At 42.4% G+C, this 27,518-nt stretch overlaps 1 protein-coding gene across 4 annotated transcripts in view; it reads right to left on the bottom strand.

Moving 5' to 3' along the window:
* Positions 1-27,518, bottom strand: part of LOC139248576 (ETS-related transcription factor Elf-2-like) — a 170,540-nt gene that overhangs the window by 86,879 nt on the left and 56,143 nt on the right. For 3 of the 4 annotated variants that reach the window (XM_070872158.1, XM_070872155.1, XM_070872156.1), the window contains exons 2-3: positions 17,977-18,335; positions 10,684-10,849 (exon numbers count right to left, since the gene is read on the bottom strand). In XM_070872158.1, the coding sequence (XP_070728259.1) occupies positions 10,684-10,849; positions 17,977-18,054 (244 nt within the window). In that variant the 5' untranslated portion in view covers positions 18,055-18,335. The remainder of the gene's footprint in view (positions 1-10,683; positions 10,850-17,976; positions 18,336-27,518) is intronic. The other variant, XM_070872157.1, reaches the window with a different exon arrangement.

Raw genomic sequence — 27,518 nt, 5'->3', positions numbered from 1 at the left:
GTCTTCATCTTAATTATACTTCTCTTGGCTGCTCCCTTTTAATTTTACTTACCTCATTAATTCCCTTTTACTTTTCCCATTTCCACCTTTTTAAGTTTATTTATCTCTAGGGATGTAGGAGATTCTTGCCAGGCCACATTTATTGTCCATCTCTATTTGCCCCAAGGTGTTGGTGGTGAGCTTCCTCCTTGAACCACTGCAGTTCTTGTGGTGCTCACAATGGGTGTTTGATAGTGAATTCCAAGATTTTGACCCAGCAACAAAAGGATGACATTATATATCCAAGTCAGGTTGGTGTGCAACTTATCTTGGTTACCCATTTTTAACAGGTGCTACTTTACAATTTAAGCTTATCTCAGATGGCCCCTTCAACTTCTCTCACACAGATCCTTCCTTTTGATTCAGCCACTCTTGACTGTTCCCTTTTGATTTTAACTTCTCTTAGGCGCTCTCACTTATCTTCTGCCAATTGCTACCCATCTTAAAATTTCTTGGGCTAAAGTGCCCTTTGTAGTTATCCTTTCCTTTTTGAATTCATCTAGTCTTGCTGATATTTGATCTTTTCCATTCAACAACTTGTATTTCTATAGCGCCTTTAACATAGTAAAACGTCCCAAGGCGTATTATAAAATTTAAAAATTGACACCGAGCCACATAAGGAGAAATTAGGTAGAGGACCAAAAGCTTGGTCAAAGAGGTAGATTTTAAGGAGAGTCTTAAAGGAGGAAAGGGAGGTAGAGAGGCGCAGAGGTTTAGGCAGGGAATTCCAGAGCTCAAGGCCTAGGCAACAGAAGGCATGGCTACCAATGGTTGAGCGATTATAATCACGGTGCTCAAGAGGGCAAATTAGAGGAGTGCAGACATCTGGGGGGGGGGGGGGGGGGGAAGGGGGGGGGGCAGTGTTGTGGGGTTGGAGGAGATTACAGAGATAGGGAGGGGAGAGGCCATGGAGGGATCTGGAAACATTTCTGTAACTATCTTGTATACTTCTAAGATCACCTCTCGGAAGTCTCTTTTCCAGACAAAATTTTCTAGAGTCTTTGCTCATAACACAGTCCATTGACACTCGGGATCAGTCCAGTGGCTGAATGTGTCTTAGTAACCAGAACGGAAATCAGTGTTCAAGGTGCAGTCCAACCAGAGCACTGTATAGTTTGATCATGACTCCCTCTGATTTATAATCTACTGTTTTGCGTATGTAGTTCAACATTCTATTAGCATGTCGATTCCTGCTTTGCATTGGTTAGATATGTCGAGCATCAAGTCTACCAAGACTCCTGGGTCTTTTTGAATTTTATCCATGGCTACTTAAACACTATTTATGGAGTGTGTGTTACTTATTTTTCCTTCGTATGTGCAGAACTTTATACGTGTCTTAATTAAATTTCATGTGCCTTTGTTCTGACACCCACATACCATGTCCAACCCATTCTGTAATTTGAGCTCCCTCCTTTGTTTGCAGCACCCCTCATCTCTCCTAGTTTGGAATTATCTGCAAATTTTGACCAATTTACAATGGGCTGGATTTTCGTGTTTTTGCGATTCGCCCGTTTTTGGGCGTAAATCGCGGAGTTATTTTTTTTTAGCGCCGAGATAGCATTAGCGCTAGAGCGCGCAACCTTTGCCACGTGGCAATAAGCGTTAGTGCTAACTCCGGCGTTGCACAACAGATTGTGTGCGCTGGAGCCAAAAGTTCCACCATGGGAAAAAATAATTGGCCCAACTGCGTATGCACAATTTTATTTTCCTTCTTTCCGCGCCTCTGGTCAGCTGCCCAATCGCAGGGAGCACCCCTGCATGCACAGTACACCTGAGGCTGAATCAAACATTTGAGTTTTGATTTCGACCATGGAACAGCACAGCGACATCGAGAAAGATAAGCAACGGGCCAGAAGGTTCACTATGGAGGCAAACATCGCACTGGTTACTGCTGTGGAGAGCAGATGGGGAGATCGACGTAGGAGGGTGGCACCCTATTTGACATGAATGATCTTTACACATTATTAAGATCTGAGATCTGATAAGATGTTTCCGCATTTCAGTGTCTTCCTGATGAACCGCATGCAACTTCCAAGGCAATTAAACAGAGGACTGTATTACATTCACACAGTATGAAAAAAGTGCTGTGTGTGTGTGCCACAAGAGCAGATGGACCCTCTGGTAAACATTCCCATTTTCAGCTTTACAGGCAAAGAAGTCACCTAACCGGCACGAACAGCTACACACAGGCGGTGGTCAGGCTCGCACTCTGCCACTCATGCACGTGGAGGAACGAGTGCCAGGCCTCATCGGCGCCGACGGTCCTTCAAATGAGCCTGTGTTATGTGACATTCCTCATGTCACCCTGTCCCCTCCCCTGCTGCTAACCACTGGTCTGTTGCTTTCTACTTCCAGATGAAGAGTCACAGGTGCCTCATACCTATGGACTCTCCACATCAGGTCATCGTGTGGAGGGGGGGGGGGGGGAGGGGAGGAGGAGAAAGACATGATTAATGAGGTGACTGCAGGTGGGGGCAGGGGGGAGATGCACTCCACACCTCTTGGCACCGGGAAACATGTCTGAGGATGAGCAAACATTCTTGGGCTTTCACATATCCAAGGCTCCTGGGACTACCTGTGGCATGCAGCTGCGCAGTTCTGGGGTCGAATCACGTCAATCCGGAGGGCGAGTCGGTAAAGTTGGTCTGCTGAATGACAGGCAGACGTCCAACTGGACCTGATGTCATTGTCGAGGGAGTGTGTCCAGCTCACCCGACAGTTCCGAGGTCCTGGGCAGGATTCCCACGAGCATCGCGACCTTTACGAAAGTAGGGTCGCAGATTGTCCATGCAAGCTGCAAAACCTGCGAGGTGGTCAATGCACAAGTGCTAACGATGGCCTCCACCAGTGACAATTATATAGTGTCCATTGTAAACTCGTTGCGGGTTCGGCTTCCTCCCAATACATCTGTGATTTCTTCGATTACGTTCAACATGATCATCAATAAGCCTCCTTGCAGCTCGATGCCATATAAATATAGTAGCCAGGAATAATGGCCGATATAGTATAGCCCCCATCTTTTTAAATGTCCTTTACAACACTTCACTATGAAAAACGCAGCCTTCTTCTTCCAATCCTTTGATAGCACTGGCCACTATATCTTTGGTTTATGTCCCAAGACAATGACAGATGGTTTAGTGAATCTTCTAGAAATTCCACACGAATGGATAATTAGTCAGAACAGGCTGCATCTGTCTGTCCCTTTCCCTACCCCTCCACTCACTTTCACATCATGAAGAAAATGGAACATTAAAAACTGGTCTGCAGATTATAAAGGTCTCAGGCTTAACCCACTTGCCTGCGCGAAGTTTGCTGATCATAGCCAGGACAGTGGTACACCATTATTGGCTTTGAAGAGAAGAAAATACCCAGTAATGCCAATGAAGTAAGCACCAGCTGTTTGACAGAGTGATCCATAAACACAAGAAAAAGTTTGCTCAAAACAGAAAATTTAACAACGTATCATTAGTCACTAAGCAAGGTTAAAAAGTGACATTATCTATTCCTTCCAAATGCCAAGGATGTACTCAGGTTTTGAGTTACAGAAAAAAAGATCAGCACTGTAGTAAAGTTCTATATTTTTATTAACTTCAACAATTTTATATCCTTACAAAACAGCATTAAATTTAACTATCCTCGGTTTTCAAGTGCTGGCAGGTTCCCGGGCGGATGCTAAATCAGGTGATGTGCTCGAAAGTTCCACCCGGGGCGCTAGCGCAGCATTGCACAACAATCAACGTTATCGAAGCGCTCAAAACATCGGGCGGGAGCCGCCACAAAACCACTTCCGAAAATTCTAACCCCGTGCTAAATTTGGTTTCTCCGTTTAGTGCCCAAAAAGTCGTTTTAACACTCCACCACCCCCACCCCACGCTAAAATGGTCAAACTACTCGAAAATTCAGCCCATTGAGTTTCTCATGGAGTTCATCATCCTCCTTTGCTTCTTTTGCAGGATGGTTCATCTTAAGCATTTGTGCACTTCAATGTTCTGAAATTTCTTTACATGGATGGCAGGAACATTCTTGAGAGGCAGCTTTGCCAGTCACCTCACTACACAACTTTCTAACCCACTAAACCATCACAAAGGTTCCGGAAATGCTGTAGTTTGCTTGACTATACACAATACACAGTAAATCAAGGTGAAAAGTTTTAAAAATGAACCAATATGTAAGGTCTGATGATTTGTACTCGCAAATTCAATCACAACTGGGATCACAGAATGGATAATTTTATTTAAAACAGAACCTTAAAATCTGTGCCTAGCCTTCAAAAACTGCATGAAGCTACTGTATATTTTGGCTGAAATCAATAAATACACAATGTGCATTGTGTAGGTCCTCCCGCCATTCTCATGCTTACAGCAGGTGCCCATTGTATAAATGATGACGAAGCTCAGACTTGGGGCGACAACAGCTATAAGGGAGTGCCTGATGGAACGGAGTTCAGTGCCTGCAAAGATTGGGTCGCAGAGAGGCAAGCAGCGACTGCTAAAGCTCTGCATTGCCAACTGTGAAAGCAATACTTAATGAGATATGGCATATGCCTGTGCTGTGGTAAAGATGATGGTGGTAAAGCATTCACACATCTTATGGGGAGTTGTGCTATTCACAATGCTGCTAAAGAGGATCTCCTGGCACCTGCTGTCTACCTAGCAAGTGCTAAAAACCCATGCTCATCAGTTTCCTGGCGAGCAACCCAGTGACTGCTCTTATTAAGCTAAACCACAGAAATATTGCCACCTCAGTACAATTGTGAACTAAATACAAATTTCTTTCAAATTATAGGCATTTTACTAAGACAAATGGGAGACATTCAAGCACTACAGGCATTCTAAAGAGCAGCCACTATGCTGATCCTTGGTGTCAAAAGTCTGTGTAATGAAGAAAGACTAGAGAACATTTTATCTGGAAAGGAGACATTTTAGAGGTATATAAGAAAGTTATGGGAATGGAAAAGATAAATCCAGCAAAGTATTAAAATACAGTCCCATAAGTCAATTGTCTTTATAGTAGCCATATTCCAGTAGTCAAGGTCTTTTTTGCTTACCCCCCTCTAACTGTGATTAGCAATACGTGCGCTGGGGCACAAATAGCAAAATTTGGGTCCACCTGCAAGATGGGACTTTCCTTTTAGAAACATAGAAATTTACAGCGCAAAAGGCGGCCATTTTGGCCCATCGTATCCACGCTCACTGACAAAGAGCCGCACGGCCTTTGGTCAGCAGCCCTAAAAGTTACATATAAACCTATGAACAATGACAGAAAGGCAAAGAACACCCAGCCCAACCAGTCCGCCTCACACAACTGCGACACCCCTTACACTGAAACATTCTACACTCCACCCCAACCAGAATCATGTGATCTCCTGGGAGGCGCAAAAAACTGAAAAAACCCAGGCCAATTTAGGGAGAAAAAAATCTGGGAAAATTCCTCTCCGACCCATCCACGCGATCAAAACTAGTCCAGATCACCCTGGCCGTATTCGATTCCCTGCAGTACTTACCATTATATCTGCGCTGTCCAACAAAAGGTCATCCAGTCTAATCCCAATTACCAGTTCTAGATCTGTAACCCTGCAGGTTACTGCACTTTAAGTGCCCATCCAACCATCTCTTAAATGTGAGGGTTTCTGCATCCACCACTCTTCCAGGCAGCAAGTTCCAGATCCCCACAACCCTCTGCGTAAAGAAGCCCTCCCACAAATCCCCTCTAACCCTTCCACCAACCACCTTAAAAACTATGCCCCCTCATTACAAGACCACTCCACCAATGGAAATAGGCCCTTACTATCCACTATGTCCAGGTCCCTCAATATTTTGTACACCTCAATGAGGTCTCCTCTCAACCTCCTCTGTTCCAATGAGAACAAACCCAGCCAATCCAATCAGTCCTCATAACCAAGATTCTCCATTCCAGGCAGCATCCGAGTAAATCTCCTCTGCACCCTCTCTAGTGCAATCACATCCTTCCTATAATACGGCGACCAGAACTGCACGCAGTACTCCAGCTGTGGTCTAAGTATTATACAATTTAAGCATAACCTCACTGCTCTTATATTCTATGCCTCGGCCAATAAAGGCAAGCATTCCGTATGCCTTCTTAACCACCTTATCCACCTGGGCCTGCTACTTTCAGGGATCTGTGGACAAGCACTCCAAGGTCCCTTTGTTCATCTACACTATTAAGCGGCCTACCGCTTAATGTGTATACCCTTTCCTTATTAGCCCTCCCAAAGTGCATCACCTCATATTTCTCTGAATTAAATTCCATTTGCCACTGCTCTGCCCACCTGACCAACAGATTGATATCCTCCTGCAGCCCATGACTTTCCTCTTCATTATCAACCACACAGCCAATTTTAGTGTTGTCTGCAAACTTCTTAATCATACTTCCTATATTCAAATCTAAATCGTTGATATATACCACAAAAAGCAAGGGACCCAGTACTGAGCCCTGCGGAACCCCACTGGAAACATCCTTCCAGTCACAAAAACACCAATCATTACTCTTTGTTTCCTACCTCCAAGCCAATTTTGGATCCAACTTGCCACTTTGCCCTGTATCCCATGTGCTTTAACCTTCATGACCAGTCTACCATGTGGGACTTTATCAAAAGCCTTGCTAAAGTCCATATATACACTACATTGTAAGCACTACCCCCATCGACCCTCTTGGTTACCTCCTCAAAAAATTCAATCAGGTTAGTCAAACATGATTTTCCCTTAACAAATCCATGCTGACTGTCCCTAATTAATCCTTGCCTTTCCAAATGCAGGTTTATCCTGTCTTTCAGGATTTTTTTCCAATAATTTTCCCACCACTGAAGTTAGGCTGATAGGCCTGTAATTACTTGGCCTATCCCTTTCTTCCTTCTTAATCAAGGGTATTACATTAGCAGTCCTCCAATCCTCCTGCACCATGCCCAAATCCAAAAAGGACTGGAAAATGATGGTCAAAGCCTCTGCTATTTCTTCTTTTACTTCGCTCAACAGCCTGGGATACATTTCATCCGGGCCTGGGGACTTATCTACTTTTAAAGCTGCTAAACCCCTTCATACTTCTCTCACTATATTTATTTCATCCAGAATATCACAGTCCTCCTTGACAGCAGTATCTGCATTGCCCCTTTCCTTTGTGAAAACAGATGCACAGTATTCGTTAAGAACCCTACCAACATCTTCTGCCTCCACACAAAGATTACACTCATGGTCTCTAATAGGCCCTACCCTTTCTTTCGTTACCCTCTTACTCTTAATATATTTACAGAACATCTTAGGGTTTTCCTTAATTTTACTGGCCAAGAATTTCTCATGCTCTCTCTCAGCATTCCTGATATCCTTTTTAATTTTACCTCAACTGTCTATATTCCTCTAAAGATTCTATAGTATTTAGCCGTTGGTATATGACATAAGTGTCCATTTTTTTCTTAATCCTCCCCTGTAAGTCCCTAGACATCCAGGGGGCTCTAGAATTATTTTTCCCAGCCTTTTTCTTTAAGGGCACATGTTTGGCTTGAGCCTTCCGGATCTCCTCCTTGAATGCCTCCCACTGTTCAGACACTGATTTACCCACAAGTAGCTGTTCCCAGTCCACTATGGCCAAATGACTCCTTAACTTAGCAAAATTAGCTTTTCCCCAATTCAGAACTTTTATTCCAAGCCTATTCTTGTCCTTATCCATGAATCTGACTGAATTATGGTCACTGGCACCCATGATGGTGGATAACACCTTAAATGGTCCAGTAAAAGCAAAGAGATTGCTCAATGTTGAGCTCTACAATAGTAATCGAGAACTAAAGATTTCCATCAGTACTCAGTGCTAACCAAGACAAAAAACTCAATGAATATAGTGGACCAAAGTGTGACCCTGCATTTCTTTGAGAAACTTTCAACATGGCCAGTCAACATTTTGGAAACGGTAAAATATCTCCCCCCCTCCCCCCCCCCAACTACTGAAACAGACATGATCATTTCTAACTGGACTCGGTAGACAAGACAGTCTTGATCACCTTCGAAGGAGTAACATTGAATAAAGAGGACCACACAAATGGAATCAGTTGAGATGTGGGAAGCAACACAAAATCAGTTTTGACCAATACAATTATCCTTGGATAACAAAATCTTCTTCAGTGATTAGATCATGGAAACTTCCCCAAAGTTCAAGCACAATTCTTGGTCTGACACCAAAGTCAAAGCTGTTGCCCAGGCACCACCTGCAAGATGCTCTTAAACAGTAGAACGCCCTGGATCTGATGCAGCATGCTACACTGCAACAACCAAAAGTCTGCTTACAAGTTACTGTGAAACTCAGCTTCTAGAGCCTATTCCTTCACTACTACCAGTAACAGTGAGAGATGGCAGAAGCCTGCTTCTCCCAAAGAGGTCCTGGTTACCAAACCCAATACTCATTCTGCTTCTTCCCAGGCTGCAGAGAAGAGTAAAAACTGTACTCCGGCCAAACTCTTTATCCCCATGCTGTATTTTGTGGATGATATCAACAGTCACCTCAGCTTAGATGGTCTTGCCAAAGATTGGTCACTGTTGTTTCATTATCCTCTTGAATTGATTATAATATCTGCAGGTGGTAATGTTGAGAGGGAGGTACCCATGACACAGGATTGAACAGTTAATAGGGACCTCCTGATGATACAAAATTTGAAATCTAGACTACGCATACAATTCCTAGGAAAATGAAACTACTATAATTTCAGTAAACAGGTCAACAGTATTGGGGGGGGGGGGGGGGGCGGGGTGCAGGAGGAGAGAACAGCCAGATTAACATGGGACATAAAGAAAAATAACTGAAATTGTCTATCAGTGATGGCACTGTTTTAGGGAGAGGAAGGGAAAGCCACATGAATTTTGGTCAAAAACGTTTTATTAAACGACTAGTGCCGTTTATATTGTACAAGATAAGTAAGGCATTTCATTCATGGTATGCAGAGTATAACAAATTAAAAATTTAATTGGTTTAAAAAATCCAATTGTTTAACTATCATGTTATCAAGCGCTCCTGATGGATTAGCTGTTGAAGTCAGTGAATAGTTGAGTCATACAGATGAGGAAGGACCCAGGTATGTTTCCATCTGAGCCGAATTACCGCATTATGATGTCTTGTGTTTATTTCCTTCGAAATACTTCATGTGGTCAATAGAATTGGCACCAGTGATAAGATAACTACGCTTAAAGTTAAAACAGATTTTTCACACTAAGAAATACATTTTGCAAAATGGTCAGCAAAATGTTTGTTTAAAATAAAGTGATCAAACCAAAGTGAAAAAGTATTGCAACTGGTTGCAAGATATGCAGGTCTTTTGGTTAATAACATTAGTATTGATAATAAATAACACCAATCTAAACAGAAAACAAGGAGACAAAAATATATTTTGTAAACATATTTGTCAATGACTGAAATTGAAAAGTTGTGTCCAAAATAAAATGTAAATGAGAAAACATCTGCCTCTTTACTGCTATACCTGGCATTATACTTAAGACTCCAAGGTTGTTAATACTGTACAGCATTGTAGTTGTGATAGTAGAGACAGACGTTTCCCATTTACACTTTTTTTTTGGGGGGGGGGGAGGGGGGGGGTTCATTTACCTCAAATGAAATGCTACAATGGACAATGGATCCAATTTATAGCAAACATAAATAGGGCAACTGCCAGCTCATGTTCATTGAAAAATGTTGTCTTTTATTAGCTGTCTTAGCAATTTGCAGCTAACTCATGCAAGTAGAGTGTGCACTGGGAGTCTGAACAGTGTGACTGTTTGTGAACAAGGTTATTTAAGGAGTTTATGGCTCAATGTTTCACAGCCTAGAGACAATCAACAATGGTTGTAATGCTGATCCAGTGATTCACCCTGTAAAGTGCACCAGACAAAAACACTATCAAACTTGTCTGGGGTGCATTCCACGGTGAACCTGCTGATCTTTATAGATCAGGTTCACTTGTTAAGAATGGCCACTTTGGTGGATACCAAACCAAAACGCAGACAAGCGTAGTTCTGTATGCGTCACTGCATTTCAGAAAGCAGCAGGAGAAAATCAGTACGAGAAAAAATAAACAATATATTGATGTTCCAGAAGGTGGCAGGATGCAGATTCATAGTTGTATTGCAACTCACTTGTGTACTTCGTATTCTCATGGATCGCAACAGTCTTCTGTGGAAGCACATAGTAAAAGGCAGGTGTTTCCCCAGAGAGGGAGGGAGGAGTTTCAAAAAGAAAATAGGGGGAGGGGGAGGGGGGGGGGCATCATCTTGAGCTACTTACTCACTTACCTTCTAAAAAGCAGTGTGGGGGCAAGTCACACACACCGGAAACCAGACACATCACAGAAATATAATAGAAAATAATTTAAGATTAATACAGATTAACCCCTTGCACAGAAAATCTAAGATTATGTTTACATCCCCACTTGCACTGAATGTGCAATTGTACATAATTTTATCAAATTTTTTTTAAGCATCTGCCATTAAAATAAAACCCATTATGAAAACGTAGGAATAATCATCAATTTCCTCTCTCCCTTCCCTCCCCTCACCCACCACCTTTGATGTTGCGCTGAAGGGAGTTCATTTTAATCCACAGGATTTCAGGATCAGTTGTAGGTGGTATTTTTTCCATTAGTACAGCTCTTACCTGTTTCTGACGAATCTGTCTCAATCTCCTGTTCTTCTGCAACATCTTGCAACAAGTAAGTTTCATCATTGTAGACCAGTATCTGTGCTGCATAGACCTGGTCAAACCTGGCACTGGGAACTGGCTCCACAATCACTGCAGGGTAGCCTGTACCCATTTCTGATTCCTACAGGGCAAAGTAGCACAAAACACACAAAGAATCGTAAAAATGCATCCATAAAAATAGGCTGCTCAGCACAGCAATTTTTTTTTTTTTTTTTTAATTACACGGATCTTCGATATTTTGCATTCAGTCATTAAGTCACTGTGGTTTTTGGCATATCTGTCATTAATGAAACAGCTAATTGGTTAGTCTTAGTGCAGTACTCCCACCGGCAACAGTGGTAGTCATGAAAAGACCGGCAGCCTTGATTGCTCTCTTCCCCTTGCTGAAGATTCCCAATTGAGAGACACTGACTTGGAACTAGGCTCCAGGTGGGGTGATGTGGGGAGGCGGCAGGGAGAGACAAAAATGATCTGAGCGTGTTCTCTACATGACACAGCGCTCATTAGGTGGGCCGAATGACCTTTTGTTGTTTCTATCTTTATGTTATGGTCAGCCTTTAGATAAAATAAAACACAGCACAACTCATTGTACATTAACAGTCATCAAAAAGAAAGCATCATCTTCGTCTATTTACAATATTTATTAATATTTATGGAAAATGCCATCACTTCATAAAAATTGTGTATATTGATTTAAAAATATATATTTTTGAATGTAATCTATTTAGTAGCCACGGTTTTACTTGGGAGAAGGCTTTATGTTTAAGCAGATGCGGAACATGATTTAATACAATGCCAAGATGGTTTGAATGTCAAATACATCAAATGAATCCAGCAGCTTGTAAAACTGTTCCATTTATACCCGAGGCAGTTTCAAAAGCTGCCAGAGGGAAAGAAAGAAAGTGCCTGCATTTCTTACACTTTCAACACCGGCTCTTCCCATATTCACTTTAGCTGCTTCTTACACAACAAGAGAATTGCTGCCACTTATTCCAAATGTCTTCAACTGGTTTCCACAAAATGGCCACGGTAAGTAAACCTCTATACGAGTTACAATTGGCCCCAGCACCCCTGGAGTAAGGAGGGAGTAATAAATCTAGAGTTCCTGATTCTGCTTACCATCCAGTCTCCTACTGAAAGTCCATGTTTGTGTGATGGACATCGGGTGAGCATAGAATTGAAGTAGGTTGTGATGGCCCCCCAAGTTGAATAAGCCTGGCAACACTTGCTCACACAAGTACCAAGGAACTGTTGGTACCCGTGTAACAGTACTTCAAAAGGAGTCAAACTTTGGAACCGTATAGGGTATTGGTAAGGCCGCACCTGGAGTACTGCGTGCAGTTTTGGTCACCTTACTTAAGGAAGGATATACTGGCTTTGGAGGGGGTACAGAGATGATTCACTAGGCTGATTCCGGAGATGAGGGGGTTACCTTATGATGATAGATTGAGTAGACTGGGTCTTTACTCGTTGGAGTTCAGAAGGATGAGGGGTGATCTTATAGAAACATTTAAAATAATGAAAGGGATAGACAAGATAGAGGCAGAGAGGTTGTTTCCACTGGTCGGGGAGACTAGAACTAGGGGGCACAGCCTCAAAATACGGGGGAGCCAATTTAAAACCAATTTAATTTCTTCTCCCAGAGGGTTGTGAATCTGTGGAATTCTCTGCCCAAGGAAGCAGTTGAGGCTAGCTCATTGAATGTATTCAAGTCACAGATAGATAGATTTTTAACCAATAAGAGAATTAAGGGTTACGGGGAGCGGGCGGGTAAGTGGAGCTGAGTCCACGGCCAGATCAGCCATGATCTTGTTGAATGGAGGAGCAGGCTCGAGGGGCTAGATGGCCGACTCCTGTTCCTAATTCTTATGTTCTTATGTAACCAGTTTCCTCACCTTCTCTCAACGAAAAAGCAGAAGTATCACATGCTAGCTATCGAGACCAGGAGTGCGTTGAAGCAGCAGCAAACTTCAGTTTTTACTATAGGGGTTTGTCAGTGGAGCTCATTTACTCCAGGACTTCAAACTGGTCAGTGTTCGTCTGCGGTTCTTGGCTTTGCCAGATTTACATAGCAATTTTGCATTGGTTTTAGAAACAAAATGTCACATTCATTTGGAATAAGAGACATTCTATTTCCTACACAATTCCGAGTCAATTTTATAGCAGGACAATCAAAAGGTTCTGTAATAAATATTTGCAATGGCATAGTGATACAAGTATCTCAGAAAAAAGTTTTTAAAAAAAAAACTCAGGTTTGCAAAATGAAGTTGATGCTTTTTTATATAAATCTCCAATGTGTACCACTACCATAGCAGAGTACAGTACTAATTTCTGCCATACCAAATGGGAACAAGCAGCACCATGGGTGAAAGAGGCACCTCCAAGGATTGGCAGAGGCTTAGCAGCACCTGCCTGCACTCTTGGCTGTTGCTGGTATGTGGCCAAGAGAGAAAATTGAACAGATTTATATCCTCAAAATATTTCTGCAAATAATTAGTTTTCTGGTGGCATGTAGCTCACTGCGCTACACTAAAAATAAAATAAAAAATGTCAAACCAAGCCTGGATTCTTGTCCCTGGTGTGAGAAGAGCTCCAGAAAGCACAGCATTATTGCACATATTGGTTGATTGGCATCAGACCGTCTTACCGAAATGACTCAGTATCACACCAGGCAGTGTATACCCTAGCAGAGCGATCGAGGGAGCTAGTTTTCATATCTAAATAATGAACGCTGACACAGTGCAAACAAATATAAATCATTTGTACTCCAGCACAATGGAAGGTTTACAGCATTTATGGTAATACATATTATATAAACATTAATCAACAAAGTCTGCTTCCCTACTGTGACCGTGGATCATGACAGCCCAGAACTTGTGGTATTAAAAATGTAATTTACAGCACCAGATATTAGCGAGAGAGAATATTTACCCTGGCACTAAAGCACCCGACAGCTCATACAAAAACTAATGCATACATACAATGTTCAATTGACAAAAACAAAATGAATTCTTAGCTGCTATACTATATGTAGCAATTTCTGTAATGTGGGATAAAAAATGCACAACATAAAATGCACAGATACTCAACATTCATGGTCCTAGCTGATCACTGAGGAAGGATACCCACCTGCTTTTGCATACACACTGTACCATGACACAGCTAAATGTACTGCCAGTAAAAACAAGCACAATGTACAGCATTGCCACGTTTCACATCAATGCCAATTTATTAGAACATAAACTGTAAAAATAAATAAGCTTCTATTTATACCGAAATAACAAAAAACTAGGTCTGGGCCAAGAGGGTAAGAAATATTGCAACAGCCAAGACGATTTTTTTTTTTTGCACGAGATTCCTTTTTTAAAAAAAAACACATTGGTATCTTGTTTTTATTTTGGGCTTCACCACTGTGCCTGCTCATGATGGGGCGTGAACAGCTTGGATCACACTCAGTTTGAATCCACGTCACCATAAGATGGGCTTAGCATCCTCTAGATATGTCTTAGTTCCAGGATTCATTAAAATGCAATGAAACTTTGCTTTTTGGGACCTAAAGACAGAATATGTTTCACTATGTTTGAAGATCGTATGTTTTAAGTAACGGCGACATCAAATTTGGGTACGGTACAGAATGAGTACCAGGTGGGACAGACTAGTGCACTGGCAATTCTGAACAGGACTCTTTTTCAAGGGAACACAGGCTCGGATGAGAGGCAGGGGAGGTGGTGGGGGGGGGGGGGGAAGTCACTTGTCAAGTCTGTCGGAAATCATGAGAGTTCACTTATTGAAGCCACGTACATACGGTCTTTTAGAAGGGTTCAAAACAGGGTGTGAATAATTCTCAGTCCAAAGTTTTTGGAAGGTGCAGAGTTGTCTGGAGAAGGGAAGTGATTAATCATGTTTGATGAAAACATGGAAGATTTAAATGTTTTAGCAGTAACAAATTACTATTCAAGGTCACAGTCTGTACTGACAGCATCCAATCCCATATTTTCAAAAAGGAACTCAGACACAGAAAGGAAGCTCTTGATTACGGGACTTTGAATTTCCATAACTGCCCTATCTCACAGCGGTCATTTTTCAACAGTACACACCCATGTAGCAAAAAAATTGCTGGGAGAATCAATTTTAAAAAAAATCTTTGCTTCTAGGTTTTCTTGAAAATAGCAATAATTATTCCAGGTGTAAAAGTTATCACTCTCCACCCAGTCTCCAATTGTTATTCTAAATGTTGAACAAATTATCAAGACTAAAACTGGTTTGAGAAAGCTCAATTAAATAAAACCAATTTTGGAAATGTTCTGTGAAACCTTCCCTATATTCTTCATTTTGTTAGGGAAGGGGTGTAATAGTTATGCAAACCAAAGAAGGAAATCTCTTGATGCGCATCCGTCTACCTATCACGGATATTAATGACGTCGTCTATTCAGACTGACTAGTGGTGCCTCTCCTTTCTCCCAAATGCTGGTGAGTATTTGCTGATATAACAATGCTCAAAAGAGACCAATTAAAAAAAAACAATTCCACTGACCAATAATGAGCAGCGTGAGCTCAGAGCTTTAATATAGATCTGAAAGACACACCAGACACTAAATGCAGCAGGGTGAATTACAAGTACTTTGAGAGCATGATACCTGAACCTGGCGAGGTTGAAATCGAAGGAAGCATTTTTTAAAAAAAAGGAACACTCCTTCCTCACTAATGACATACAATTATATTATAAATACTTCAAAATATTCTCCAATGCAGAGCTTTGTGAAAAATTCAAAATGAGAATTTGTACCTAATCTAAACAGTTTAAAAGCACTGGAATGAATTTGCTAGTCGGTCATTCTCCATTGGATGTCCTCTTGCAACACCTCAGGCATTAATCCACATTAAAACAACTGTCTTTATAGTAGTACTCGTGTAGAGAAAGATGGCACTAATGAGTCAAGGGGAGGAGGCAGAGGCACCAGCAGTTGTGCAAATGTCCTTGATCTTGGACACAAAGTAGTCCATGTCTGTGTTCGGCATCTCCCTGCTTGACATGGCTCAGACCAGGACAGAACAAAACAGAATTTGAACCCTGTGTCCATCACACTCCATGGCACTTGGTGGCCAGCATGCTAAAGTCCAGCCACTCCTTCACGCATGAATCCTTTCATTTTTAGCAGTAACTAGATTTAAACATGAGGTTTCAGCTTCCTGATGGCTCCGTTGGCAGACACATTGAGGGTCCTACAGTGCCCAGGGACTAGGGAGAAGAAACTAGCCAGAGTTTATTCTCCAGCAACCCCTGCAGAAAAGTGCACCTATGTGGACATCAAATGATGTTGTCCCACCCCGCACCCCTGGTAAAATAGCCTACTTTATAGACCTACACAAGAAGAATGGTAATCCTCCACCAAGTATTCAGGTCTATTTGTATTTTGCTGCAAAGTTTCTTGCACACAAGGTCAGCAATCCCCTTAAGCCAAAATTGCATCAGCAAATAAAAACCACACACACACAAAACACCTCACACAGCCCTGTCAAAACAACCTTGAGAAGGGGGAAATTTTAAATTATAAATGGTTTCACAAATCGCAACACTTTTTTTCCCCATTGCATGTTAACACTGGCACATTAATGAAAGTTTCATCCAAATTTCTCAACGCCCTATATGCAACATAATATAAAATGTATCACTGAATGGTGCACCTGATGTATACAGGAGCGCTTTCAAATTACAATGGACTCTCGATTATCTGCTGTAGTGGAGGCCCCTCTCTTCCCCATCATAATCGAGACTGGCAGAAAATCAAATGTATCCTGCCACTTAGACTGACAGTGAGCTTTATAACCAGAGTTCTGACCAAGGGTCATCGACCTGAAACATTAACTCTGTTTCTCTCTCTCCACAGATGCTGCTTGACCTACTGAATATTTCCAGCATTTTCTGTTTTTATTTTTTAAATCACTGAATTCCCTTTTTGTAGGCAAACAGAGCAGCCACTTTGCACAAAAGATTCCACAAACTGCAAATGAAACAATAACCGGATAATCTGTTTTTCTGGAGGTGTTGATTGATTGAGGAATGTTGGCTTGGAAACAGAACTACTGGCTCTTCGAATAATGCCATGAGATCTTCTACATTCAGCTGAAAAGGCAGGAGATGATTTAATGTCTCATCTGAAAGAAGACAACTCCAGCAATGCAGCTCTCCCTCATTAGTTCAATGCAGTGTCAGCCTAGATTATGTGCTCAAGTACTGAAGGGGTCTTAAACCCACAACTTTCTGACTCAGAAACAAGTGATCTGCTTATAATTATTCTACTTGAAAAAAAATCATTGTTGGGATGTGGGCATCGCTGGCAGGTTCGGCCTTTTACTGTCCATCCCTAGTTGCCCTCAAGGTGGTGGCGGTAAGCCGCCTTCTTAAATCCCTGCATCTATGAGAAGGTGCTCCTAACAATGTTATTCGGTAGGGAGTTCCAGGATTTTGACCCAGCGACGATGATGGAATGCCGATATGTGTCCAAGTTAGGATGGTGTGTGACTTGGATGATGGTGTTCCCATGCACCTGCTGCCCCAGTCCTCCTAGGTGGCGGAGGTCGTGGGTTAGGGAGGTGTCGCTGAAGAAGCCTTGGTAATTTAGATTACCTAATCAAACTGTGTCGTGTCCGGATGAGACCCATTATGTCTTTCAGTTTGAAAATGAAATATTCTCAACAATTGCCGGCAACCAGACTTTTGCTGGTCTCTGAAGCTGCGACTCCTGTTGATCTCGTAAACTGAAGCTAAAATATCAAATAGTAAATGCTACCAGTTGCTGCAAAACCAGAGTAGTAGTTAGCCTATTGGACCAAAAATCCACTGTCTATGCAAAATCAACTAAAAAAGTCTCAATTGCATATAACTGGTTTGTGAAAAATTAAGCCTCAACTCCCACAAAAATACTGGTGCATAAATAGGAGTATGAATAAATTCAGTCTGCACTGTATATTGCTGCATATTAAGAGTTGAAAAACTTAATTTAGAAAAGTTAGTAGTTGTGCACTTACACACACATTGAAAGTGCAGAAAGGCACACAAATTATGTAAAGAAAAACAGTTTTGATTCGATAGACTCAACATTTTCCAGAGGCTGACAGCATACAATATTCCAGAAATACAATAGTTAGTTCTGGAACGATGTCGAAAAAGCATCAAGGTAGCACATACACAACAGTTAAATAAGATAGAAGCATGGTATGTGTCAAAAAAAATGCCCCTTCGCTGACCTGCTGCTGATGGTTCTCCATTCCATTACTGGCAAAGTCAAACACCAGGCCTCCACTATCCACCACCGCTGATGTCATAGCACATTCCCTGGGGCCTCTATGGGTGCTGTAAACAAACCTTCCTCACTGCACTCAAGAGTCTCCCAAAACTGAAAAGACCCTTTCGTTTTGGGCACATACAGAATCGTACAGCACTTAACAGAAGTGTTCTTCAAAACATAACACACAAGAAAAAATTGTGCAGCACAGAAATAAGTCCCCCCGGAGCAAGTTTCCTTTCTGGATCCCACTTTTTCCGTTTATGACTTGAGGAAAATGTCATTCCAGTTAAGCAGAGCTTCTGAGAGAGGTTACTGTACCTGCAAAAGAAAAAGAAAGCACGTTAATTTATTGGCTTTTGAAAGCTATAGACAAAGAAAGAGAGAAACCAAAATAAACTTTTAATTTCAGATTATTTAAATTTGATGTTCTTACTGTTATAAGACTGGAAACACTCAAAATTGGACACTTTCCGTATTTAAACTTTATTTTCACTTAAAAGAATCAGTCTTGTTGAAATTGTATTGCCAGGATGAGTGAAAGACTATTTATGCATGTGTATGGACTTTTTTTTTGAAAGTTGAAGAACAACAGAGGGCACCAGTGAGCAGAATGAACATAAGTCACTACAACACCAGACAAGCTCTGCACTGATGTAGCAAGGGCTTTGTTCAGCTTAGGTAATTGATAGGCCTTTTGGCTAAGATCATGCGTAACTGACCTGACAGGGGAGTAGCCACCATAACCCCAGGGTGGTTCTCCCTGGATCAGGAAGGTATATGCTTGCTTTTTTGGAAATAGGAGGTGGGTGGGGTGGCTTGACCCATCCACCTCCACGGAGGTGTGTGGGGGACCTGACCCATCCACCTCCATGGCACGAACCTGGTATTGCAGTACTTCCAGGAATGGTGCAGTGGCTCTAGGCCTTTTGGCTAAGAGCATTGGCGCAGAGTGATCCTTGAATGGGCCCAAGGTGACCTCTGGTGTTTGTGATTTGACAAAGAATTGGAACGATTGGCTACGAATTTCAAAAAAAAAATTGATAGGGGGTTGTTCCATTTCATAGACACTATTTAACACAAAGTTAAACCTCGGTGGTGCTGAAGATTAATATCCTCAGTGCTTTTTTTAATATACACCCCTCAAAATGAATTTAGGGGAGTAGCCATAAGTTAGTTACGCACTTTTAAATGTTATAATTTCTTTCTCGCTTTGCGATCACAGAAATGCCACGACAGGATTGTTTTTGAATCAAGACAGTGAGGCTAGAGAGTCGAGTAGTTTCTTTTGCATGGTTGAATTCCATGTTGTTGTTCCACTATTACCTAGTACTTATAAGCACCAGGGGGAAGGGAAAGATCACATTGATAAAAACAGTCGTAATTCTGTAAAACTGCCACTTTAACAGTTGATCTGCCAAGTGGCAAATGATAAAAATCACAGTCTCTTGGGTGCAGGTCATAAAAACCAAAGAACCATGGAAGCTTACAGCACATACGGGGGCAATTCAGGCAATTGTTTGTATAATGCTTTCTAAAGGCATTAAGTTAAGAGAAAAGAGAAAGAACCAAAGTAAACTTCCAGTTTCAGATTTTAAAACCATGTGTCCTTATTGTAATAATACTGGAAGCACTCTGCACTAGTTTGTCTCCATTTCTGTGTTTTTAAACTATTAACTGTTATACAGTTTCACTGCAAGCATATTTTTTTTTAAAACTAAAAAGTTACAATTGTAGGAGTAGCTAGATCCATTATCTTCATCCTCCCATTCCTTCTCAGTAACCAGCAATTTTATTGAGACCATTTTGAATGATTAGCCCCGACAAACAACAATTCCATGAAGCCAATATGGAATTATGTAGGAAAATAATCAAAAGTAGGTAAAAGTTGCTACCAACACAGGAATCAGATTGTTCATAAATTGAACAGCGATGTGCCGAAGAATGAATTTCACTTTTAAAATAGCAGTAAAAAGGATCCCAGTGACAGCCTCTGGTACTGTATCTGTAAAAAGTTGTAACTTTTTTTTTTTTAAGATTGCCAATATTATGCTGGCTCATGGTCAACTCTCCACATCTCCTCAGCTCTCCATTTTCCATTGGATGACCCTCAGCATTGCAGCCAGATAGCCTACCCCTCGAACAGCTTGTGGACTCGCACACTTTCCAAAACTGTCTCCAAACTTGGACTTCGATTATTCAATGCTCCAAGCTGACTCCACCCCTTCTACAAGACAACTTCAGCCCACGACAGGGCCTCAAACTTTTAACGTTGGACTCTTTCCTATTGTCTCCTTCCTATTAGTTTACAATCGGGACATGTGTCTCCTAATCATTGCCATGTCTATGCGGCTTGCATTCCTTCAGTGTCCATCCGTGTGCGCATTTTAGCTGCTGCTCCAGACCGGAACCCATTACCCCATCTCTATTTCTTCTCCTAACCCATCTTGGACCCTTCTCTCCTTTCTTTTCCCCTTCCTGTGAACCAGTCATGCAACCTTTCATTTCTCCACCCTAGTACTTTGCACCCAAATCCCTACCCAAATGCCCACTGGAGGCTAACCTCATCAACCTCCTTCCTGTCCAACTTATCCCACCCACCGCTGCACCCTTGGACTCGGTCAAGGGATCAGCAATTACCGTCGCACTCCACGTTTCCCTCCAGAATATCCATTCACTTGCAAACAAAGCCCTTGCTATCCACCACCTTATTGTAGATGATTGCACAGGTATCGTGGCTTTGACAGAAACTTGGCTCAAAGATGACGCCATCTTGCTTATTACTGGAGCTTCCACGCTTGGCTGTACTTTACACCATCTGTCCCACCAAATTGCTACGACGATGGTGTGGCCCTCATCACGAAACCACACCTTGGTCTCTCCCCTACTCCTCGTTTACCTTTTCCTCATTCGAGCAGGTCATTGTGTTCCACCCCTCTCATCTCTCCTTTAAAAACTCTTGTTCTCTACCGCCCACCCAAGCTTCTCATGGAGATATCCTCCTTCCTTTCCTCCTCAGCCTCTGCACTCAGCAACTCCTCTTCCGTGGTGATTTCAATCTCAACTCACTTTACCCTCTTCCCCTCCTATTTCATTGCCCTCCGATCTTCCCGAAACTTCTTCCTCCATATAAAAAAGGTCCTATCCATATTCACGGGCCTCCACTCAACCTTACCATCTCAATGGCCTCTCTATTCCCATTGTCTCAATCACAAACATGGTCATCAATTTATTGTATTTCTCACACTCATCACCCTAATGCCTTCCAAACGACTTCCTTCTGCATCTGAAAAAGTGAGGTAACCTGATCTCATCCAGCACATCTCTCGACCCATCCACCTTCTCAGTGCTGTCAGACATCCAATTATGGATGAGCTGTAATTTCCTCCAATTAAACACTGGCAAGACTGAAGCAATCATCTTCGGCCCTGCCACAAGCTTCATAACCTCACCATCGATTCCATCCCCCTCTCTGGCCACTGACTCAGCTTAAAGCAGACTGGACACAACCTCAGCATTCTATTTGAATCGAAGCTGAGTTTCCGACACCATATCCTCTCCATCACAAGACTTCCACCTCTAACATCGGCCAGCTTCACCTCTGCCTCAGTCCACTTGCTCCAAAATGCTCATCCATAACTTTGGCACCTCCAGACTTGACTATTCAAATGCTCTCTTGGCCAGACTCCCATCCTTCACCTTCCATAAACTTCAGTTCTTTCAAAACTCTGCTGCTCATATCCTATCCCACATCAATTCTCACTTGCCCATCACCCCTATACTTGCTGACCTACATTGGCTCCCAGTCTCCCAACACCTCTAAATTAAAATTATGTTTAAATCCCTTCATGGCATTGCCACTCCTTATCTCTGTACCCAGGTCCACAACCCGCCGAGAGCTCTGTTCCTTCAAATCTGGCATCTCGTGCATCACAAATCCTTTTGCCCTACCACTGGTGGTCGTGCCTTCAGCCTAGGCCTACACTCTGTAATTGCCTCCCTACACCTCTTTGCCTCTCCACCTCCCACTCCTCCTTTAAGATCCTCCTTAACACCCACCTCTGACCAAAATCACCCCTTGGATCACTCTTCCTAAAATCTCCTCCTTTGACTCACCAGTTTTTTTTATTATTACACTCTTAGTGTTTTTCTACGTTAAAGGTGCTATATAAATGCAAGCTTTTGTTGTAGCAGTACGCATTTTATTAGAATTTGCCAAACATCCAAATCAGAATCATTTTACTGTGTTTAAAATCAAAGGTTTTCCTTCATTCATATAATGAACAGAGCACCACAGCGGTATTTGTAGCAGGTTCAACTGTGCCATCACCCTTTCAGTTTAACCATCCACCTATTCAGCATTACTAACATTGGGATTGTGCCAGACTATGGCTCACTGATGGCTGAAACACCTGGGCTTGTTCAGTTACCCAAGTCTCTCGACACTGCCATCAGCTGTGCTCGGTCCTATTCCTTGCTGCCCAAAGCATTTTATGCCTTCTGCTACTTTGGGAGGGGGGCAGATCCAGCTGCCATGGGAGCACAATATCAACAGTCCTTGAGCCAGCCAGAAGCCATCATTCAGCTTAAGGGCCTCTTGATCCACATTGATGATGCTTATTAACCTCTTTGAATAGCTGTTGGCCACAAGATTACAAGATTCAGCCAGCTTAAGGGGAACTCCATGGCCCATGTATGCCAAGCCTTACAAACTGTATGATTTAAACAAAAAAGTTCAAAAGACAGAGTGACTGCCACTATCGCCCCAGTTGGCCGTCTGCTACACAAGAGTTCCATAGCACTTCCATGTTTGAATCCCTCCAATCCGGTTTCCGCGCCTGCCACAGTACCGAAACAGCTCTCATCAATGACATTGTTTGTGACCGTGTCCTTCTTGGCTTGTCTGCAGCCTTTGACACAGTTGATCACTCCATCCTTCTCCAACGCTTCGCCATTGTTATCCAGCTGGGTGGGACTGCACTCGCCTGGTTCCATTCTTATCTATCTAATCGTAGCCAGAGAATCACCTACAATAGCTTCTCTTCCCACCCCCGCATCATTACCTCTGGTGTCCCCCAATGATCTATCCTTGGCCCATTCTTATTTCTCATCTACATGTTGCCCCTTGGCGACATCATCTGAAAACACAGCATCAGTTTCCACATCGTTCAACGATGACACCCAGCTCTACCTCACTACCATTTTTCTCATTCGCCACCCCACCCTCCCGCCACATTCTCTAAATTGTCAGACTGCTTGTCCGACATCCAGTTCTCGATGACCAGAAATGTTCTCCAATTGAATATTGGGAAGACCAAAGACATTGTTTTTGGTCCCCGCCACAAATTCCGTTGTCTAGCCACTGACTCCATCCCTCTCCCCAACTTCTGTCTGAGACTGAACCACACTGTTCACAGCATTGGTGTCATTTGACCCTGAAATGAGCTTTCGACCACATATCCGTAGCATAACTAAGATCATCTACTTCCACCTCATTAGCATCGCCCGTCTCGGCTCTTGCCTCAAACCAGCCACTGCTGAAGTCCTCATTCATGCCTTCGTTACCTCTAGACTTGACTACTCCAAGGCTGGCCTCCCACATTCTACCCTACGTAAACTGGAAGTGATCCAAAACGCAGCTGCCCATGCCATAACTCGCACCAAGTCCCGCTCACCCATCACCCCTGTGCTCGCTGACTGACATTGGCTGCCGGTTAAGCAACACCTATTTCAAAATTCTCATTCCTGTTTACAAATCCCTCCATGGCCTCACCCCTCCCTATTCTAATCTCCCCCAGCCCCACAACCCCCCTCCCTACCTCGAGAGATGTCTGCGTCCCTCTAATTCTGCCCTCTTGACCATCCCCGATTATAAATCGCTCAACCATTGGTGGCTATGCCTTCTGTTGCCTAGACCCCAATCTCTGAAATTCCCTCCCTAAACCGCTCCGCCTCTCTACTTCTCTTTCCTCCTTCAAGACGCTCCTTAAAAACTTCTTTGACCAAGCTTTTGGTCACCTGCCCTAATTTCTCCTTAAGCAGCTCTGTGTCAAATTTTTTAAATCTCATAATACTCCTGTGAAGCACTTTGGGACGTTTCAGTAAGTTAAAGGCGCTATATAAATACAAATTGTTGTGGTTGTCTGCACCAGCTCACCACCTCAGAGTAGAAACAGACTTGAGAACGTGCAACCCACTTTGAAAAGAAAAAAGATCAACGTACACACTTTGTACTGAACACTGTGCAACAAGCCTAAAGGGTACACTGTAATAAGATCAACACATCCAACGCACCCAGTCTGTCCAACACACAAACAACTCCATTAAACTGAACACCGAGGGAGTTACAATGCTGTACAGATTTCATCTTTCAAATGGAAATATTTTCAGTACTCAGGCAGGGCAAGAATTTTCAGAAATATTTTCCATCTCGTCAAATGCTAGCCCAAGACTTTAATTACTATGGTTAGAATGTGGAATTCGGTACCACATGGAGTAGTTGAGGTGAATAGCATAGATGCATTTAAGGGGAAGCTAGATAAACACATGCGGGAGAAAGGAATAGAAGGATCTGTTGATGGGGTTAAATGAAGTAGAGTGGGCGGAGGCGCACGAACAGCAATGTACACCAGCATGGACCTGTTGGGATGAATGGGCCGTTTCTGCGCTAGAAGAAAAATGTGTAGTATTGATTTCCTGCGACTAGGTACTATAACTGGAATTCTGTAGAAAGTACTTGAGCGATATCTGCTGGTGACAAAAGGATATTGCAAAGCTCAACTTGCATTTATACAGTGCCTCATCACATACTGTATGAGAGCTTGGAGATATTTCACGTGAGTTACTGTAAGAGAGCGGCAACTTAAGAGACAAAATGTAGTTGCCATTCTGCACCACCAATGTCCCACAAGCAGGAAATTAGATGGCTAACTGGTTAATTTTTGGGTGGTATTTGTCGAGGCAGAAAAGTTGGATTGGACATCGAGAGTACATTCTGCTCCTCCTCAAATAGTGGCAAGGAAGCATTTCATGAAGGACCTCGGTTTAACATCTCATCCAAAAAGGACAGGTGATTGTCAAGATTTGTAGCTTTCTCACCTGACTGTTGAGAGCAATTTGATCAGGAATTAACTTTCCCCATCCCACCCTCTGCATGATTTTCCCTCATCCAAGGAAGCAGAACTGTCTAAGAGGTGGACTTCTTCAATAGTGCTCTTTATCAACAACAACTTCCATTTATACAGCACCTTTAATGTAGTAAAACATCCCAAGGTGTTTCACAGGAGCGTTACCAGTTAAAATTTGACACCGAGCTACAGGAGGAGATATTAGGACAGGTGACCAAAAGCTTGGTTAAAGAGGTAGGTTTTAAGGAAAACAATAAGTAACTTTACCAGCACTAGCTAAGTCTCGCCATACGTTATTCTCCTTCAATAAAACTAGCCAACTCCTGTCAGTGACCTACTATGAAAAACAAAAACAGAGTTCAGATGTCAATAGTGAGATTAGAACTCAACAGTTTTGATGCCCTATTGCTGCACCTGCCAGATTGCTGTCTAACTGAACTTGCTTTCATGTCTCTAGACATTTAGTTATTAGATTCTTGGATGAGGCTGCATTTAACGACAACTAAAGCATTGGCACAAAGTGACTAGGACGTCCATCTCTTACTGCATTCGAGTTAGGTCAGTTCCTTCATCCAAGGAGAATAACTTGCCGAAGAGACTCAGCAAATGCTGGCAAACTCGTTTCCTGCTTTCTGTGGATAGCATCATTACAGAAGTCAACCTCCCAGAGAATACTGCTTTTTTGAATGAAACGCAGCTCCTTCTCACCAACACAACAGTTGTAGTGTAAATGCATTCCCACTCAGTCATTTTAGGATTTGAAATAGGTCATGGCTCCTTTCATGCATTTCAAGTTAATGTTGCCCATTTTACGTCTGTATTTCTTCAATAAAGTAGGTAGTCTACACCATGACTTTCTAAAGTATAAACAGAAAAATAAAATCCTCAATAAATGTGCAAGGTCAGTTATTCAGAAACTCTGCTGACAGTGAAAATCAGCTAAATTAGAAGCCATGCCAGTTTCCCATTAGGGATATTACGAGAGATGCCATGCAGTTATATAACCATAAACAGAAAATAACTGCATAAACACAGAAACTGCCCTATTCCACTGAAAAATCATTGACCCATACCCCTCGTGTCAGTATTATGTATCGTTCTGTACACAATAGAATGGAGTATAATGTTGGAAAGTGTGAGGTCAAGCATTTTGGCAGAAAAAAATTCAAAGATCAAGTTATTATTTAAATGGAGAAAGATTGCAAGTGCCACAGTACAGCGGGACCTGGAGGTACTTGTGTATGAAACACAAAAGAATAGTATGCAGGTGCAGCAAGTGATCAGGAAGGCCAATGGAATTAGTGAAGACAAATGTGGGTCCTTCAGTTAGAATCAGGTGAATTTATAATGGGGAACAAAGAAATGGCAGACCAATTGAACAAATACTTTGGTTCTGTCTTCACTAAGGAAGACACAAATAACCTTCAGAAATACTAGGGGACCGAGGGTCTAGCGAGAAGGAGGAACTGAAGGAAATATTTATTAGTCAGCAAATTGTGTTAGGGAAATTGATGGGATTGAAGGCCGATAAATCCCCAGGGCCTGATAGTCTGCATCCCAGAGTACTTAAGGAAGTGGCCCTAGAAATAGTGGATGCATTGGTGATCATTTTCCAACAGTCTATAGACTCTGGATCAGTTGCTACAGACTGGAGGGTAGCTAATGTAACCCCACTTTAAAAAAAAAAATGGAGGGAGAGAGAAAACAGGGAATTATAGACAGTCAGCCTGACATCGGTGGTGGGGAAAATGTTGGAATCAATTATTAAAGATGCAATAGCAGCGCATTTGGAAAGCAGCGACAAGATCGGTCCAAGTCAGGATTTATGAAAGGGAAATCATGCTCGACAAATCTTCTAGAATTTTTTGAGGATGTAACTAGTAGAATGGACAAGGGGGAGCCAGTGTATTTAGACTTTCAAAAGGCTTTTGACAAGGTTCCACACAAGAGATTAGTGTGCAAAATTAAAGCACCTGGTATTGGGGGTAATGTACTGACGTGGATAGAGAACTGGTTGGCAGACAGGAAGCAAAGAGTAGGAATAAACGGGTCCTTTTCAGAATGGCAGACAGTGACTAGTGGGGTACCACAAGGTTCAGTGCTGTTACCCCAGCCATTTACAATATACATTAATGATTTAGACGAAGGAATTGAATATAATATCTCCAAGTTTGCAGATGACATTAAGCTGGGTGGCAGTGAGAGCTGTGAGGAGGATGCTAAGAGGTTGCAGGGTGACTTGGACAGATTAGGTGAGTGGGCAAATACATGGCAGATGCGGTATAATGTAGATAAGTGTGAGGTTATCCACTTTGGTGATAAAACAGGAAGACAGATTATCTGAATGGTGACAGATTAGGAAAAGGGGAGGTGCAAC

Source organism: Pristiophorus japonicus, chromosome 2 (assembly GCF_044704955.1).
Source record: "Pristiophorus japonicus isolate sPriJap1 chromosome 2, sPriJap1.hap1, whole genome shotgun sequence".
Lineage (NCBI taxonomy): Eukaryota > Metazoa > Chordata > Chondrichthyes > Pristiophoridae > Pristiophorus > Pristiophorus japonicus.
This window is presented reverse-complemented; position numbering and strand designations above follow the sequence as displayed.